A 19,559-nucleotide genomic window follows, 5' to 3' on the forward strand; every position below is an offset into this window, starting at 1 on the left:
ACACATAGAAACACTTTTGGCTTCATTCATTTTACAAGGACACAAAGAATGTAGTTCAAAGGAACTGGGAAACTTGGGTACAAAGCTAGGCTCTGTATGGAGGAGCTATGGATCTCAGTTAGGGTCACTTAACTTCTAAGGGACTTCAGTTTCTTTATCTGTACAACAAAATGACTGAAATAGATGACCAAAGGTCTCTTCCCTTTCAGTCCTATCATCCAGTGATCTTAGAATCCAAATGATTTAGAATGTATCCATAGCCAAATAGTTACTATTATTCGTTAATTAAGTACTTACCTTTCCAGGAACTATGCTGAAATATTTTAAAACATCATCTTATTTAATTTCTTTAATAACTCTATAAGATAATATACTCATTTACAGATAAGAAAACTGAGAGATATTAAGTAACTTATCAAAGGTTACATAGTTAGAAAATGGTGAACCCACGATCTAAATCTAAATCCATCTGACTCCAAAGCTGGGTCTTTAGCCCCTATGCTGCCCTGCTTCTCTAAAAGTCTTACATGGCCTACTAGAAAGAACACAGGACTGGTAGTAGAGTGATTTGGGTTTCTCTTGTCACTGTTGTGTTTCTAGTGAAGTGATTCTGGGCACTTGAACTGCCATTGTTGGATCTCAACAGCCTCATCTATAAAATCAGGAGGACAGCAGGATGGCTGCTAAGGTCCTGCACAATCTCCCTATCTTATCTCTTATAAACACAATGCTCAACCACTAAAAGTACAGCTGCTATGAAAAGAGAGGTTTTCTCCATGTGTTTGTACAGTATTTGGCCCAGGGCTCAGCATACTGAGGGAATGTTCTCATTGAGTGGATAGTTCACATGTATCATCTGGTTGGGCCACCTTCATTTTTGACTTTGCAAAGGTCAGAGACTGAAGATGCTGCACTCTGCTCCTGGTTTGTACCAGTTCTTCACTGCAGCACTATCTTTACATTACACTGGCTCTCGCTGGCATCTTGTCACTATGGCTCCTGGTTCTGTGGTGGCTGCACCACTGAAGACCAGGGGGACCTGTAACCAACCAACCAGCAAGTACCTGGGTTAGGGGCCAGGTTTTCATCTCCTGTTTTTGTAAGTCTAAATAGTTTCCACTTTTATCCTTTGTTAGAGCAGTATTCTCCTAGGAATTTATCCTGAAGGAAAAACTGGACAGTGTGCAAAGCTGCCAGATATAAAGATGTTTCACTGCAAGAGTATTTTAAACAGAAACCTGTAAATCAACCAAATGTGTTTGATGAAGATGGGTATTAAATTATGGTATATCTTTGTGAACGAATACTCTACAGCCCTTCAAAAGGATGATATTCTCACTGATGTGAAAATATCCCCCTAATAAAATGGTGAGAACAAAATATATTTTGTGAAATAGCATGTAGGTGTGATCCTGTATTTGTAAAATGTGAGGACTGAAATGTTCACTAACTACTGATGACTGTCTTTGGACACTGGGAGCACTTTGGCTTTCTCCTTTATATCTTGCTATATTTGAATTTTCTACAACAAATATATATATATATATTTTTAAAAACAACAAAAATGCAATGAATGGTACCAGGAAAAGAATTGCTTTTCTCAGAAGCCTATACTAGTGCTAAATGTTTTAACAGGAACATTTAATTAAAACTAATTTAAAGGCTTTAAGAATTGAGAAACACAAATAGCTATTATATTATGAGACTAAATTCCAACTACAGGACAGATTAGAGGCAGTCCTTGCTTTCCTTCCAAATAGCACATTCTTAAGGGCACTCTGGTTTTCTATAAGCAAATACTTGATCATGTCAAGTAATTCCACCGGATGTATCCATTTTTTGAAATATGCTCATTTTCAGTAAAGTACCACAAATGTTACTGAAAACATATTAGCCTCCTGAAGTCCAGAAAGAAATTTAGTAATCAGCCACTAGGAAAAACACTCTTGTAACTAAAATTCTTCAACAACAGTAACATTGTAGCTCAGCAGCTTCTACAGCTGGGGAGGAGGAGGGTATGCTACTGCAGACTGCTAGATAAAATCAGGCTTAATTAGCAACAAACAATAAACAAATGGGCATTTCTTAGCTGTTAATGATTAGGTAAAATTAGCAGAGTCCAAAGTGAGGACAGAGGCAAACTGAAACGGAATTAGGAATCAGTGCTGCTCCATAAAGTCACAAAATGTTCTTCCCATCTCCACTCTCAAATTAAAACCACACCATGAAAAAAAAAAATTCAAACCTAAGCTACTCTAAAACTCAGTCATTAAATAAAACTCAGTCTAAAGGTGAATGAAGCATCACATGGATATTATGCTTAATAATAGTACTTGTCCTTTGAGTAGAAATAACATATTAGGAAGTACATAGTATCCCTGTGCTAGCACCTTGCCAGTTTTCTCAACAAAAGATTGTCTTTAAATGAACTTTGCCATACATTTTTAAATCTTAGCACAGCAAGGTATATTATGCTTTAAATTATCTCAAATCCCAGAAAGCAATCGTATACTCATTTATAAAATGTTCTCACCAATAAAAAAAACATCTACTCTGTGCAGGGTACAGGAGATGGCCCAGGTGTCTGGAAGAGTTCAGAAGATTAAGGGAAAAACAAAGTGGGGAAGATGGTAAGCATTTTTATATTTAAATATGGGAAGATTAGAAAACCTAAGGTGGCAGGGGAATCTGACAGAGGAGTGAAGGAAGAGCAAAGAAATGAAAAGAGTCAGACGAATATAACTGACACCCACATAAAATCCTGACAAGATTTAAACTTTTTGGTTTTAGACCAGAAAACTGGTTTAGAAAGGCTGATGGCAGAGCATTGTGGCGCAAGCCTATAATCCTAGTACTTTGGGAGGTCGAGGTAGATGGATTGCTTGAGCTCCGAAGTTTGAGACCAGACTGGGCAACACGGCAAAACCCCATCTCTACAAAAAATCTAAAAATTAGCAGGTGTAGTGATACACTCCTATAGTTCCAATTACTCAGGAGACTGAGGTGAGAGAATGCTTGAGCCTGGGAGATTGAGGCTTCAGTGAACTGAGATCACATCACAGTACTCCAGCCTGGGTAACACAGTGACAGCTTGTCTTGAAGAAGATGATACACACACACACACACACACACACACACACTCTCACACAAAGGAAAAAAGGTCTCCGCCAGGCTTGGTGGTTCACGTACTATAATCCCGGTGCTTTGGGAGGCCAAGGCAGGAGGACTGCTTTAGGCTGGAAGTTCAAGACCAGCCTGGGCAACATAGTGAGATCCTTGTCTCCACAGAAATTTAAAAAAAAAAAAAAAAAAAAAGCCAAGTGTGGTGACACATGCCTGTAGTCCCAGCTACTTGGGAGGCTGAGGTTGGAGAATCATTTGAGCCCAGGAGCTTGAAGCTGCAGCAATCAACACTGTACTCCACACTCTGTGACAGAGCAAGACATTGAGACCTCACATACAAAAAAAGACCATGACTAGTCCTTCAGCTCTTCCATCTATGTCTAATTTCTTTTTTTATAGTGCAAAGTCAAGTTAGATTCCATTCAGTTGTATAATACTTATGGGGGCTTTAATGAAAAATTTTAATAATCATACTTACCAAGTCAAGATGCATTCATACCCAGGATTCAATATGCTTTTAAGTCTTTTCTCTTTCTTCCTACCCAACACTACCAATAAGTCTCCCTCAATAAAACATCCATGAAACTTCCACAGAGGCTTCCTGGTTGACAAATCCAACCCAGGGAGCTCTCTTCTTTCTGTACCACCAACACAGTCATTGTCTACCACTTATCAGGACAATTAATCCTTAAATTGAGCTGAGGTGCTGACCTCCACCTCTGTGCTAACTGCTGTGCGATGTGTATACCTCATGCACTGTGTGTGTGAGGACAGGGTCCTGTTGTATGTGTCTTTCATATCCCCCTGCTGGTGTCCAACCCTCAAATTTCAAATCCTAGATGAACCATGATATTGGTAATATATGCTAAAATATTTGCTTAAACTATACTTTTACCACCAGCTAACCACACTACACATCCTGTTGTTAGTAACAGCTAATGATAATTATCTCTTATACCTGGAACACCACATTTTCAAAGAAAACAATCCATTCCAAATCTAACTGAATATGATGACAGATCTTAATGCAGCTCTGGGTCATCATATGAACAATTACTAAAGGTAACCAATAGAATTATTGGTTACATGATCTAGTAAAGAGTACAAATTTATCTCCTTCCCCGTTAGTTATCCTCAACTTGACTTATCCCTTTATCCCTGTGCTCATGGGCCCACTGCTCTCCAGCTACCTCCCAAAGGCTGCAGTCCCTTAAAATCCCACCCCAGGCCGGGTGTGGTGGCTCACACCTATAATCCCAGAACTTTAGGAGGCTGAGGCAGGAGGACTGTTTGAGTCCAAAAGTTCAAGACTAGCCCTGGCAACATAGCAAGAACCCTGTAGTTACAAAAAATGAAAAAAATTAGTGGGGTGTGGTGGCAATGCCAGAAGTCCCAACTACTGGAGAGGCTGAGGTGGGGGACTGGTTGAGCCTGGCAGGTCAAGGCTGCAGTGAGCCATGGCCATGCCACTGCACTTCGGCCTGGATAACAGCAAGATCCTGTCTCAAAAACACAACACAACACAACCTCAGGGAGATATCATTCCCATTTCCCTCACTTCTTCCCATTTACAGCCTTCAATCAAATATGTGCAACTCTCTTTCTACTCTCCCTGAGTCTTTTTAGAGTGCTGATCTGTTAATTTATGATAATTAAGGCTAGCTGTGGCTATGAAGAATGAGTTAATGATGTCATAACTCCCAGTGTCAGTCATATTTTTCACTGGGGGTTTCTTGCAGATGCAGTGACATAACACAAAGGTAACAAATCTTTGAAGGTGGGAACTTCAGGCACTGTACCAAGATGGGGTGAAAGGGGCTGTGAAGTTGAGTTTAGAACAAAACTACAAATCAGTGTGTTATGGAGGTACTTGAAAAGAAATTGAGATTCTCAATATTCCTATATTGAAAGACATTCTAGGAAACAAGAGGATATAACTGAGAACTTACCTCAGGATGTGATCTATTCTCTTTAAAACATGAAGATCACCTAACCAAACTGCCTTCAAAAATCAGGGAGAACACCTTTCATGCACAAGCTGCAGAGGAGACTGATTTTTTTTTTTTTTTTTTTTTTGGGACGGGGTTTTTCTCGTTACCCAGGCTGGAGTGCAATGGCACGATCTCGGCTCACCGCAACCTCCGCCTCCTGGGTTCAGGCAATTCTCCTGCCTCAGCCTCCTGAGTAGCTGGGATTACAGGCACGCGCCACCATGCCCGGCTAATTTTTTTTTTGTAGTTTTAGTAGAGACGGGGTTTCACCGTGTTGACCAGGATGGTCTCGATCTCTTGACCTCGTGATCCACCCGCCTCGGCCTCCCAAAGTGTTGGGATTACAGGCGTGAGCCACCGCGCCCGGCCTGATTTTTATCCCTGGGTGCCCATGATGCTGACAATTAAGAAAGCTTAAGGGATACTCATGATGACCCACACTTGCATCTCAACAATGTCAGTTGCTGGGGCTTGCAACTAGACGTCCGATTGCTGTCTATTTTAGATATTTTCTTCCTGTAAGTGCTTCTTTCTGATCATTGTAGCATTTTTACTTCTGTGTAGTACTTCTAGAACTCTTTGCTGGTGACAAACACTACTGATATCCTGTTATAAAATTCTCAATTTTTAAAAATTTAACACCATTTTCCTTTAAAGGTTTACACTTCGTTTATGGACATGATCTTTTAAAATCATACCAGTTTATAACTGCTGATTTCCGCCATGATCACAGGGTGAGACTGTTTCCTCCTTAGTGAGGACCTGTTTAAGAGGGAAGGTGGCTATGATACAGGCACTGCAATACCTTTAATATAAAATATTTCTGACAGGAAAATGTGTCCCAAGTTAAAAAAATAACTTCTTTTTCTTTTATTTATACCCCTCTATATTTAGATCCAGTCTTTTTTTTTTTTTTTTTAAGACAGGTTTCACCATGTTGGTCAGGCTGGTCTTGAACTACCGACCTCAGGTGATCTGGCTGCCTTGGCCTTCAAAGTGCTTGGATTACAGGCGTGAGCCACCATGCCCAGCCTTAGATCCAGTCTTATAAAACTAACTGAGAAAATTATATAAAGTTATATTGGTTCATTCATCCTTATAAACTTACATACTCATCCTGTGCCAGGCACCAAGCTCAGTGATGAGTTTACCTTAGAGTTCTAAATATGCAAATATACCTCAGTATAAACCTTCTTATCCTGGTCGTTCCATGAAAAGGGTGCCATATGGTTTTCTGCGTTAGTAATTTACAGGCTCTGGCCATCGCCCTGCTATTCCTACTACTAGTTTATTGTTGGAAGGGAATACACAGAGTCCCCTTTTCTCCAGGGGATAGTCTCCCATTTCTCCACCATATGAAGCCAAGATCCTTACAAAGCCCCAGTTGATCATTTCACTGGCCGGAGGAATCCAAATAAAAACTGGTCACTTAAGTCAACTTTTATTTAGGTATCAATATCGTAAGACATTACCATGCTACAAATTAAGAACACCAATACTAGTATAAATAGAACACTGAATACATAACTTTTAGAAATTACTAAGCACTTGAGAATTTAAAAACAGATACAGGATGGGAAGGGGCAGCTTGACAGGCTTTATAAAAGGATGATAACAAGAAAAATATCATTTCAATTCAATATAGCAACCCAAGCCTTCTTTTTCTGCTAATATTCAAAAAAATTAAGATTTTTCTTTGCTAAAACTTTTTAGTCATCAATAAAAACAAATATTTGCCTCCTGTCACCAATAAAATACAAGAACTATAATTGATGGAATGAAAATGTTTTTATTGGTAGTTCATTCCTCAATTATTTGAATTTTTCCATAAATTTTCAAAGTGCAATTAGGAATGAGTCATTTATAAGAGCAAGGCAAGACAACAAATGAGAATTTTGAAGTTACAGTCTCACTTCCAGGCTCGTGTAGAATATCCATCTCTTTTCAACTGTCCAATAAAAAAAAAAAATCAAGGAAAGAATTAGAACTACAGACTAAAAGTAAAGTGCTAAGAGTCATCTCACATTTGCTTTATTCTAGGAACAGTGCTCCCTGCCTCCTAAATGAAATTGGAATTCTTCTTGCCCATCTGTACATCAAAACAGCTGTCTACTTTATTTTAAAATAAAATATTTTTCACCAACACTTGTCTTAATTGCTTTTTAACTGCCAAAATCAACACCATAGTTAGGCTTTGGGAAACAAATTGGGCGTAATCATTATTAATACCTGAAAGCTGTGGTTTTTAGAATTACAATTTTTTTGTTTTGTTTTTTTGGTTGCTGTTCTCTTGTTGCTCAGGCTGGAGTGCACTGGTACGATCTTGGCTCACTGCAACCTCCGCCTCTCAGATTCAAGTGATTCTCCTGCCTCAGCCTCCCAGGTAGCTGAGATTACAGGCGCCTGCCACCATGCCCAGCTAATTTTTTGTAGTTTTAGTAGAGATGGGGTTTTACCATGTTGCCTAGGCTGGTCTCGAACTCCTGACCTCAGGTGATCCACCCACCTTGGCTTCCCAAAGTGCTGGGATTACAGGTGTGAGCCACTGCGCCTGGCCTCACATTACAATTTAAACTATCATTTCAGTTTTTGCTTGGAAAAAAAAAAAGTTTATCATTTTCATGTTCTTCACTCAAAAGAATCCTGAAAAATTAAAAAACAAATAGCCATTGTCAGTGTCCTTACAGTGAGGACACTGTGCTTACTGGATATTACAGAGACCATGAATTCTCATGGCACCTGCTAGTCACCCAGTCTTCTATTGAAAAAGCCAGATTTCTTCAGGTAAAAAAAACAACAACCTATATTCTGGAGATGAAGGAATAGGCCAGAAATCAATATCTGAGCCAAGAGCCACCCAATAGGGACAGTCCAAATATGATGGTGATTAACCAATCTAAATGATCCTCCATCCTTGTTGAGGTGATTTTGCTATCTGGCGGCAGATTTTGCTCTATGGGTTATGGTGTTAAGTGCTATGTAAGAAAGAGAAGCTGGGCCGGGCGCGGTGGCTCACGCCTGTAATCCCAGCACTTTGGGAGGCCGAGGCGGGTGGATCACGAGGTCAAGAGATCGAGACCATCCTGGTCAACATGGTGAAACCCCGTCTCTACTAAAAATACAAAAAATCAGCTGGGCATGGTGGCACATGCCTGTAATCCCAGCTACTCAGGAGGCTGAGGCAGGAGAATTGCCTGAACCCAGGAGGCGGAGGTTGCGGTGAGTTGAGATCGTGCCATTGCACTCCAGCCTGGGCAACAAGAGTGAAACTCCATCTAAAAAAAAAATAAAAAAATAAAAAAGAAAGAAAGAGAAGCTGATGGAAGCCTTCTCTACCAAAATATAAGAGGAACTGCTGCCTTGGAGTAACTGTTGAGACAGGTAACTTTTTTGCAACAGGACCAGATGTGGTCTTCTTACTGGATCAGATTAATATAACCAGAAAAACCTGGCATATAGCTAACACTTTTGCTAATGCATATTTCTGTTTCTATCTACCCAGACCATTAGATTGAATATCTTTTCAGCTGGCAGGGAAAATTTTTAAATGGCATGGTCTGACTTCAAGGATCCCTTGACTCGTTAGCTCCATGCCATAATCTAAGCTGCAGGCATCCTGGACCATCTCACCTTCCCAAGGTCACATACTAGTCTCCTATGTTGATACACATAATGCTAACCAGTTCTGGAGACCAGAAAATGGAAAGGATCCTATATGTCTTGGTAAGAAATGTGCTTGACAGGACAGAAGATAAGTTAGCCTAGAATACAGTGCTGATTGCATCGAAGTCCCTAGATGTTCTCAGGTCTAGAGCAGAGGTTGGCCAACTATGGCCTGAAGGCCAAATCTGGCCCCCTAGCTGGTTTTGTAAACCAAGTCACCTCCCAGGTTCAAGTGATTCTCCTACCTCAGCCTCTCGAGTAGCTGAGATTACACACACGCACTGCCATGCCTAGCTAATTTTTTTGTATTTTTAGTAGAGACAGAGTTTTACCATGTTGGCTAGGCTGGTCTAGAACTCCTGACCTCAGGTGATCTACCCACCTCGGATTCCCAAAGTACGGGATTATAGCCATGAGCCACCGCACCTGGCCTGTAAATAAAGTCTTATTGAAACGCAGTCATGACCATTTGCTTATGTATTGTTTATGGCGGCGGTCTTGCTACTGGGTAAGAGAATGGATGGCCTGCAAAGCTGAAAATATTTACTCTGGCCCTTTATAGAAAAGTTTGTGAAGCCCTGATCTATAGCATGTTGGTATAACCTCTTGGAAATGAAGGACAGCTTGCTGCTCCCAAGCACTCCTACATATTAGAGATGGCATATGGTTATTACACTTCTGGGTAAATCGAAAAGCTATCAGTTACAGGTAAAATCTAGAGTAGGAGAAATATTTCTCTTTTTTTCTTGAGACAGAGTCTAACTCTGTTGCCCACGCCAGAGTGCAGTAGTGCGATCTTGGCTGACTGCAACCTCCACCTCCTGGGTTCAAGCAATTCTCTGCCTCAGTCTCCCAAATAGCTGGGATTACAGGTGCCCACCACCATGCCTGGCTAATTTTTTTGTATTTTTAGTAGAGACAGGGTTTCACCATCTTAGCCAGGCTGGTCTTGAACTCCAAGACCTTGTGATCCACCCGCCTCAGCCTCCCAAAGTGCTGGGATTACAGGCGTGAGTCACTGAGCCTGGCCGAAGAGAAATATTTCTAGGTGGAACAGGCTATAGTATTATGGTTCAGCTGCCGTGACCCTGGGGCATTAGCTTGAGGCATGTCTCGATATAATCAGAGCATGCCCCAAATTCTGGAGCAAGGCCAACCTCCTTTATACAGGTATCATTCTTTCAGTAGACAATTCCCAGCTGGCCACGAGGCTCTGATGGTAAATGTCTGACACCAAGGAAACCAGGTGACCATGTCATTAGTCCATCTTTAACAATTTTACCTGACCTGCCTAGCCACAAATACAGCATGCCTTCAACCAATAATGTAGCATGTAAATGCAAGACTGGGCTTACAGAGGTTTCAAAGGCACAAAATACCCAAATAGGTTAATGACAGTCCTTATCCAGTAGCCCTTCACCTAATTCACTATCTTTCCACCTCAATCAGGACTATGCTTTCACAGAAGTGTTCACTATACATCAGCTAACAAATTTGAGAGGCCTGGGTTTGGTTCACTTTTGATAGTAATAGCCAATAACGAGTGGCAAAAGCATTGTAGCACCCCCTCAGGAATTGTTTTGAAGGACAATATGAAGGAAAGTGTTCTAACTTGATAGAATTCCAAGCAGTTCATTTTACTGTCCGTTATACCTTTTAGGAGAGAAAGCCTAAGGTCAGTTTTTATCAAGTCCTGAGCAGTCACTAGTGGTTTATCTAGACGGATGTAGGTTTGAAATAATGCTCTGGGTCTCATCAGGTATCTAGCCAACCAAAAATAGGTTTGCAAAATGATGAAAGAAATCATTATGTATGGGACTCCATGTTTGGATCCCCTTCCACAAACACTCTTGTGCTCGTGGAAGCTGTTTTTCTCTATCTTGGATTTTCCCTCTGGAGTCCCCTTCCATGAATACTTCCTTCGTGGAAGCCCGTCTTCTCCTCCCAAACTCCATCTCTCTCTCTATTCCCTTCTACTCAGTGTGGAAGCTGCTTTCCTCTCCTGGATTCCACCTTTCTGGATTCTCTCACTCAATTAAAAAAAAAAAAAAGATCATTATGTGTTTGGATTCAGCACCACTTATGGATACCACCTTGCAAGTCTAGGGTGTTATCCTTTAGAATTGTGGTGTTTGCTCTTCCCCAGCAATACATATAGTACCAGAAAAATATGGTATCCTTTCTCCTACAGCCAAAACACACAGGTCTAAGAAACAAGGAGTAGAAATATCTCAAAAGGGTGTAAGTAATGATCTATTGAAAAAAATTTGTATTTTATACCTATGACTCAAGCTCTCTTGACCCAATTGGCATAATATAATGAAAAGTTCACTAAACTTGGTGATCATTTCTAAATGGTTCAAATAAAGGTCATTTAATCTTTTTTCTTTGTGGTTTTGTAGGTTTTCCAAATATTCTAAAATATGCATTATTTCATATTAAAATTACTAAGGAGAAAAAACAAACAAATATAGCCCCAGAAGCAATTTTCATTGAAAATGGTAAATAAGGAAAGGAAGAAGTTGTATGAATGCAAGGAGCTGCTGACAAAAAGAAGTCAGTAGAACTAGCTTCCCTTTTTGACAGTGGTTACTATGCAGCATTCCAGAACAATTAAGGAAAAACATTTGGAATGTGACTAAGCCTGATTTCCTTACCTGTAAAATGATCTATGTATCTCATAAGGTATGTGAAAGAACACCATAAACTAACATCTTTAAAGGTATGAGTTATTACTCCTTGTGGTTAGTGTCTTATGGTTCAGTGATTTCAAAAACAACAAAAAACAAGAATAAAAATTAGTTACCTTTGGGTTAAAATATCTACAAGACTGTGGTTGAGAGCCTCCAAATAGCGCTATGCGGTAGTCATGTTTCTTTCTTCTAGGTCTTGTGCCATCTACAAGTTCTTCTCGGTCCTCTGGAGACAGGAGATGGTACCTCATTCCACCTGTAGTAAAATACACAGCAACTCTTCAAGAACTTCCGGCACTAACCAGTGCTTTGAAAAGGAAATACCCAGACATAACAGTGTCTTTCAGTAATCTTTTATCATCTTTCTATAGCATTTGAGGAAAGTGACGGGAAGAGGAAGGAGAAGTAAAAACCTGAGTACTAACCAATTCATTATTCTCAGCAATCACCATTATTCTAAGACTGCCCCACCCAGTAAGCAACTTACTATGTAACAGTGAATTATCTGGCTCCTCAAGCAACAGGTGCCAAAATAATAATTATTGAAATCCAGATCTCCTAACCCAGTGGTTCTCAATCTTAACTGTACATTAGAATCACCTAGAAAATCTCTGAAACTATTTATACTTGGGACCTACCACAGACCAATTAAATAAAAACCTCCAGGTAGAGTCTAGGAATTGGTATTTTAAAGGGCTTCTAAAATCTTGCCACTGAAAATGTGGTTCAAAGACCAGCAGCTTCAGTATTTGGGAGTTTGTTAGAAATGCTGAATCCCAGGCTCCATCCCAGACCTACTGAGTCAGCATCTGCATATTTAACACCCCATAGTAATTAGGATGTACATAAAACTTTGAGAAGCACTGTCTTACATGACTAAAAATGCAGTAAGGTCAGAACTATTGTGATCTATCACAATCCTTTTCCTTCAGCAGTTCCTTAATTTTGTCAGTGCCACTTAACAATCAAAAACTGTTAAAGTATCACTTCAAGTCAGTGTGGGAAAGGTGGATTGTCTATGTTAGACAACAATATGAAGAAAGAAATTATACCTCCACCTCGTATCTCGCTCTCAATTCCAAATCAGTAAAAATCTGAATATATTTTTAAAATCTCATAAATGTACTGAAGCTTAAAAAGAAGAAGAAGAAAAAAAAGGCCCAGAATGGAGACGCCTAAGAATGACCAAAAACATAGGAGCCAGAAAAAAATGAAAAATGTTCAGACTTAACTGTATAAAATTTTAAGTTAAAATAGTATACAGCAGAAATAAAAGGCAGAATTAAAAGATGACAAACTAGGAAATTATTAATAATAAAAAATACTATTAAAAGACATTTTATTAATTTACGAGAATTACCAGCAACTTAACCAAAAATTAGGTAAAGTATCTGAATATAGTTTACAGAAAAAGAAGTATGAATAACTCTTAAACATATGAAAAGATGCTTGAGTGTTCCAGTTAAAAAAATATAAATTAAAGCCACACTTTTTTCACTTATCAGATTGGCCAAGATCAAAACTGCCTCGATCATAGGATATAATATGGTTGTATCATGGGAGGCAGCACTTTCTTCCATTGATGGTAGGGATGTGGATGGGTATAACCATGGGAAGGGTGATATAGTCCAATCTACAAAAATTATAAGTGTACATACCCTTAAACCCAGGAATTCCCTTTCTAGGAGTTTATCAACCTAAAGTTCACTGTCAGGAAAGTGGTTAAAAATTATGCCATGTCTATACAATAGAACATTACATGTGGCTGTTAAGATGAGAAAGGTTAGTATGTATGCATGGAATGATCTCCAAGAAATAATTTGGAATAAAAAAACGCAAGATGTAGAACAGTATGCAGAGCGCAACACTGTTTGTGTTAAAAATGTATATTTTATGCAACGATGCACATTTTATTATGTAATTTATACATGGATATATAAGTAAATGATTATATGTACAATCTCAAGACTACCTCTGGAAGGGTATATATAAGATAATAATGTTAATCTCCAGGGTAAGAGAACCAGAGTATGAAAAAGATGTATAGGGAGACTTACTTTTTACGATGTATCCTTTTAATACCTTTTGAATTGTAAAATATTATCAATCTAAAGATAAAATCAGGCCATTTTTGGGCTGGAGTGCAATAGCGCCATCACAGCTCAGAATAACCTTCAACTCTTAGGCTCAGCAATCCTCTCACATCAGTCTCCCAAAGCACTGGGACTGCAGGCCTCAGCCGGCATGGCTGGCCCCAAAATACCTGATACATGCAAAACATTTCTATAAATGCGGCTATGTTGGGTCTGTATACAAAGGATAGAGAAAGGAAACTCATTCAGAGAATAGTTGGTGAATTAATGAACATCTTCATCGGTATTTATCATTTCTCCCATTGCAGTTTGAGCAGAAGCTCTTTTGCATTTAACAGCTGGATATTTCAGAGGCCAAGGCATGCTGATGCATGCTCTAGGTTTAAGGTCTGAAAACTTTTTCTGTAGAGGGACAGACAGACTTCAAAGACCACATACGGTTTCTGTAGAATGTTCTTTGTTTATTTCACAGTGCTTTACAACTGTGAAAACCACATTAGCTCAAGTCTGCATGTAGCCTGTAGGTAGTTCTTGAAGTGTGGTTCCATAACCACAAGCATCAGTATCACCTAGAAGTGTGTTGAAAATCCTAGTTAATGAACACTAGCCCAGACCTTCTGAATCAGAAACTCTAGGGAGGGGTTTTAGAGCCACTGCTTTGGAGGGCACACAGTTTGAAGGTGGACTGTGTGGTCTATGAACGCAATACTCCCAGAAAGAGAAAGGTAGGAGGGAAGGAAAGAGACAAGAGGAAACTATTGTCTCTCTCCTTCCCTCCAGCCAACAGGCCACGGGGTAAAAGTAGTGACTGTGGTCAACTGTGCTGACACACTGGAGGAAGCATGCCTTTGTTTCCTACACTGATGGGCCTTTTTTCCTCCCCAAGAATCGTATTGGGGGACATTTTGGTACCTTTCTCTGAGGAGCCTGTTGTTGCTTAAGCTTATTTCTCTGGGAGTTATTCTTTCCAGATTTAGGTATAATGATTTGTAAGTTTTCAGTAAGAAGTTGGCCTGGGCTGGGCATGGTGGCTCACGCCTGTAATCCCAGCACTTTGGGAGGCTGAGGCAGGTGGATCACGAGGTCAGGAGTTTGAGACCAGACTGGCCAACATAGTGAAACCCTGTCTCTACTAAAAATACAAAAAATTAGCTGGGCATGGTGGCAGGCACCTGTAAGCCCTGCTACTCGGGAGGCTGAGGCAGGACAATCGCTTAATGGGTTACCCAGGAGGCAGAGGTTGCAGAGAGCCAAGATAGTGCCATTGCACCCTAGTCCAGGTGACAGTGCAAAAACTCCATCTCAAAAAAACAACTAAAACACCAAGTTGGCCTGGCCCTTTGTGGAGGCTTTGTGCACTTCGAAGTTTTATTCTATTTTTCAATCGTCTTTTCTGCTTTTCTTCTACTCTGGAAAGGCAACAAAGTCAGGTGGTAGGAAGACAAATGATGGTCTGAAAAAGAGAGGATGGAAGCCTTTCCCCACTTTTGCTCTTCCCAGCCCCAAAGCTTGGAAGTATCTTAGCCGCTTGTGCTTAGTCACGAAGTAATAAAACAACCTACTATTTTTTATTTTAAAAAAGGAAAAGAAAAAAAAATATAATAAGCCTAGTACAACAAAGCATCCTGCTCCAGTGTCTAATCCTCACGCTTGGCTGAATTTCTGAAACAATGCTGCTATCCTGTTTCTAAATCAGTTCAGAATCCATGTAAGAACACTAGATTCTGAGACTGGCTGGTTGTTTTCAACAGCCCAGACCATGTATGAAGAAACAGGAGCAGCTCTCTACCCAATGAAATTCTAAGGCCAGAAAAATAACACACAGTTTGGGAACTGGGCATAACAAAAAAACCTGACATTAGCATGTACAAAATATGGGAGATGAAAGTCCTAATGTAAAGGCATCTTCTTGGTCCTGATTTTCTTTCCTCTCTGCATTTAAAGAGACAAGTGGCCACCTATGTTCTACCTTCTGAATACTCTCTTACATCATGGTTTTTCAAGACTTTGGTGCAAGTAGCTTTGTGGTCACCCCCCTCCCACTTTTTTTTTTTTTTTTTTAAATCTTCTTGCACTCCTTAAATATAGGTATTTGTAAGGATGTGTCCTTGACACACACCTCTTCTCCTTTCACCTTGACAACCTCAACTAGGTTCAAACATAGTCTATTTCAGTTTTGTTTTCATTTAATTAAAAAATACTATTTTATTCCTTTGCCACTTATGAAAATTTTCCACATTACTAGATATTCATGTAAAATATTTTTAGTAACTATAGAACATTACATTGTATGGATATATTTTTTTCCAATCTAGGGACAACATTGAGTCTACCTACCTAAAACTGCATAATACTAGTAAGCAGTAGCTATGTTATAAGTCTAGTGAAAATACTGGAAACCTAGAAATTGTTTTTTTTTGGCTGTATAAGGCAGAGAAGATAGTCTTGGATCTGCTCAAGATAAGGAGTTGGAACTGAGATAAAGCTGGATCACTTGGTTATACCTTGAGTGAAAAGATAGGCTAAGAAAAACATCTGCCTGATGGCACAAGAAGCAGCAATAATTTGTCTGCTTCAACTTCAGCTTCAGGTAGAGGTAAAGTCTCCCTCTTTTGATAATTTATATTTACAGCCCTACCCTTATGCAGGTTTGAAGTTTGAATTTACCCTACCTGCAAGTCTAGGAAACTATAAGCCAAAGAAAACTCAAAGTAGTCCTGGATTGTTGTTCCATATGGAACTTGGCAAAAGCAAACACCATTATCCTATTGAGGAGAACAAAGAAGACCTACCAGAGAGCATAGAAGACACAACCTAAGCCTCCCAATATTCCTGATGATTAAGGTCAATCAAATATAAGCACACCATTCAAAATGACAAAACATATAAGGAATTAAGTCACCATAAATAAGTCAATAGAACCAATAAATAGCATCATTGTTCTTCAGGGACTTCAGATACTGGCATTATCAAACATAGAACATAAAATAACATTTGAAGAGTTTAAAGTAAAGCAAGAGCTAAAAATACAAGCAAGGAAAAAAGATCATAAAAACTAACCAGCCTGGGCCAGGGATGGTGGCTCACACCTGTAATCCCAGCACTCTGGGAGGCTAAGGCAGGTGGATCTCTTGAGGCCAGGAGTTTGAGACCAGCCTGACAAACATGGTGAAACCCTGTCTCTGCTAAAAATACAAAAAGTAGTGCTCGCTTCGGCAGCACATATACTAAAATTGGAACGATACAGAGAAGATTAGCATGGCCCCTGCGCAAGGATGACACACAAATTTGTGAAGCGTTCCATATTAAAAAAAAAAAAAAAATACAAAAAGTATCTGGGTGTGGTGGCGGGTGCCTGTAATCCCAGCTACTTGAGAGGCTAAGGCACAAGAATCATTTGTGCCCAGAAGGCAGAGGTTGCCGTGAGCGGAGATGGTGCCACTGCACTAGCAGGAAGAAAATTACAAATTCTCCAGAGACACATGGCATTTTAAATGAGTACAACAATAATTAAAAGGTATTAGAATGAAGTAGGAAAGAAACTGACTATGGGTATGTATACCTACACTACACTTGATCTTAGCCAAGCCTGAGAAGTGATGTATATACATACGGATATGTGGAAATTTAGTCTACCATGTTTCAAATCAATGGGAAAACAATGAATTAGTTAATAATGGTACTGAGCCATCTTATCAGATATATTATAAAAAAATTATTTATTTAACACCAGATAGATTTCAGTAAGATACAGGCTTAAAATTAGAAGCAGCAGCAGCAGAAGAAGAAGAAGAAGAAGAAAAAGAAGAAACAACAATATATAAGTGATAAATGCACAACAGGAAAATTTAGATAATTTTAAAAAATCACCTTGGAACAGGGAAGATCTTTCCAACCACATCACAAAGGAAAAGACCGGTTCAGACTTAACAATATAAAAACAACATGAGATCAGGCTTGCCATTTTAAGATCTTTTTTCTCCTCTTCTCTTGAAAGCTATCTCAAACAACAAGGAAACAAGAAACACAAATTCTATCTTTGATAATACTAAGAGATTTGTAACCCCAAAACACAATTAATGAAGACAGCTAGCAGATGGAGTGCCTGTTAAACCTTTATGGTTGTGCCAGGAGACACCAATGAAAAGCAAGCCAAATTACCCTGCAGAATCCTGAAAAGCCTCATAATTGGAGATAGTAAGTACCCAGAAGTGCAGGAAGGGAAGAAAATAAGAGAACTCTAAAATACCGAAAAACCAAAATTTAACTTCCAGTTTTCCTTCCTCTGTTGCACAGTCAGGTATCCATTGTACCTGTACCCACCATAGGAGACAGGATTGGTCTTTGGAAATACTGAATCAGAAATGTTCCAGACTCAGGGGACATCTCAGAGTAGGATGGGAGTCCGGAAACATGGATTAAGGCCAGGCACTGTGGTTCACACCTATAATCCCAGCATCTTGGGGAGGCCTAGGTAGCAGGATTGCTTGAGCCCAGGAGTTTGAGACCAGCTTGAGTAAGATAGTGAGACCTCATCTTGACAAAAAAAATCAAAAATTAGCTGGGGATAGTGGCATGTGTGTGTAGTCCTAGCTACTTGGGAGACTGAGGTAAAAGGATCACTTGCGCTGGGGAGGTCAAGTCTGCAGTGAGCTGTGATTGTACCACTGTACTCCAACCTAAAGGACAGAGTGAGACTCCATCTCAAAAAAAAAAAAAAAAGTAAAATAAAAATATGGATTAAGTGAAAGTCTGCATAGCAAATGCCTACACTCAGCTTATAGTTCCTTGAGACAATACCTACAAATATTAACATCTGGGAGTCCCCAATTTAAAAAATGACCAGCTATTCTGATTATGCTACAGTTTAGCACAAGAACTGAGAAGCCCACTCATATGTGCAGCCTGATCTAACAGTTTTGTAATAACTCACTCTCATATGATATAAAATCAAATATTTAAGACAAGCTTTCACTGAAAAAAGGAAAAGAAAACACAAAATAATATAGAAAATACAGACAACATAAGAAAACTTCAAAAGCACTACATAGACTACTTTAGAGTGATAAGATATTGCAGCCATGAAATAAGAAATTAGAGAATAAAAACTCCAGAAATTAAAAATTATAGCTGAAATAAAAGGGTTGAAAAAAATCAAGCTATCTCTCAGAAAAAGGCCAAGAGACAAAGATGGATCATTAAAAAAATGAAAAGAATCAGACTGGCACTAGACTTCTCAAAAGTAACATTGGAAGCTAGTGGATAAATTCTAACTGAAAATGATTTTCAGCATAACTCTATGTTGAGTTTAACTTTTTCTTTTTCTTTTCTCAAGAGACAGGGTCTTACTTTGTTGCCCAGGCTGGAGTAGTGCAGTGGCAGTATCAGAGCTCACTGTAACTCAAACTCCTGGGCTCAAGCAATCCTCCTGCCTCAGCCTCTGGAATAGTTAGGACCACAGGCACATGCCACCATGCCAGGCTAGTTTTTTTTTTTTTTTTTTTGTAGAGTTGGAATCTATGTTGCCCAGGTGAATCTCAAACACCTGACCTCAAGCAGTCTTCCTGCCTTGTCCTCCCAAAGTGCTGTGATGAGAGGTGTGGGCAAGTGTGCCCAGCCTCCTTCAATATTTTACAGTAAAATAAACATGAAATTTGTCAAGTCTCCAAATATTCACTGATTATATTCTCTATTAGGAACTTTTTAGAGGATATGCTGCATGAAACAAAAAGAATTAAGATAGAGGAAAGCCAGGATCCGAGAAGACAACAGATCTAACAGGAGAGGAGTGAAAAGGCTTCCCAGGATTGTGGAGAAGGAAGCCCCAGGACAAGAACTGTGCCTCAGGCCTAGAGAGCAAACAGTTCATATTGGAATAGGCAAAAGGAAGGTTCTACAAGACAGGTTTCCAAGACAGATTGTTTAATTGTATAGACAATTTTAAACAACAGATTGTTTAATTGTATAGACAATTTTATTAAGTGGCATTTTACAAA

At 39.4% G+C, this 19,559-nt stretch overlaps 1 protein-coding gene, 1 long non-coding RNA gene and 1 other non-coding gene across 6 annotated transcripts in view; 2 read left to right on the forward strand and 1 right to left on the reverse strand.

The window, feature by feature from the left end:
* KLHL7 (kelch like family member 7) overlaps positions 1-19,559 on the reverse strand; it is a 73,198-nt gene that overhangs the window by 12,915 nt on the left and 40,724 nt on the right. For all 4 annotated transcript variants that reach the window (XM_032286992.1, XM_032286994.1, XM_032286996.1 and 1 more), the window contains one exon: positions 11,584-11,726. In XM_032286992.1, the coding sequence (XP_032142883.1) occupies positions 11,584-11,726 (143 nt within the window). The remainder of the gene's footprint in view (positions 1-11,583; positions 11,727-19,559) is intronic.
* Positions 256-18,405, forward strand: LOC116557496. Its single transcript, XR_004271538.1, has 4 exons — positions 256-267; positions 10,176-10,185; positions 12,211-12,215; positions 18,324-18,405. It is a non-coding gene; the product is annotated as an uncharacterized LOC116557496 (long non-coding RNA).
* On the forward strand, positions 16,767-16,873 carry LOC116557616. The gene has a single exon (XR_004271602.1). It is a non-coding gene; the product is annotated as a U6 spliceosomal RNA (small nuclear RNA).

This window comes from Sapajus apella, unplaced genomic scaffold (genome assembly GCF_009761245.1).
Source record: "Sapajus apella isolate SASKATOON/1434 unplaced genomic scaffold, GSC_monkey_1.0 scaffold19, whole genome shotgun sequence".
Taxonomy (NCBI): Eukaryota; Metazoa; Chordata; class Mammalia; order Primates; family Cebidae; genus Sapajus; species Sapajus apella.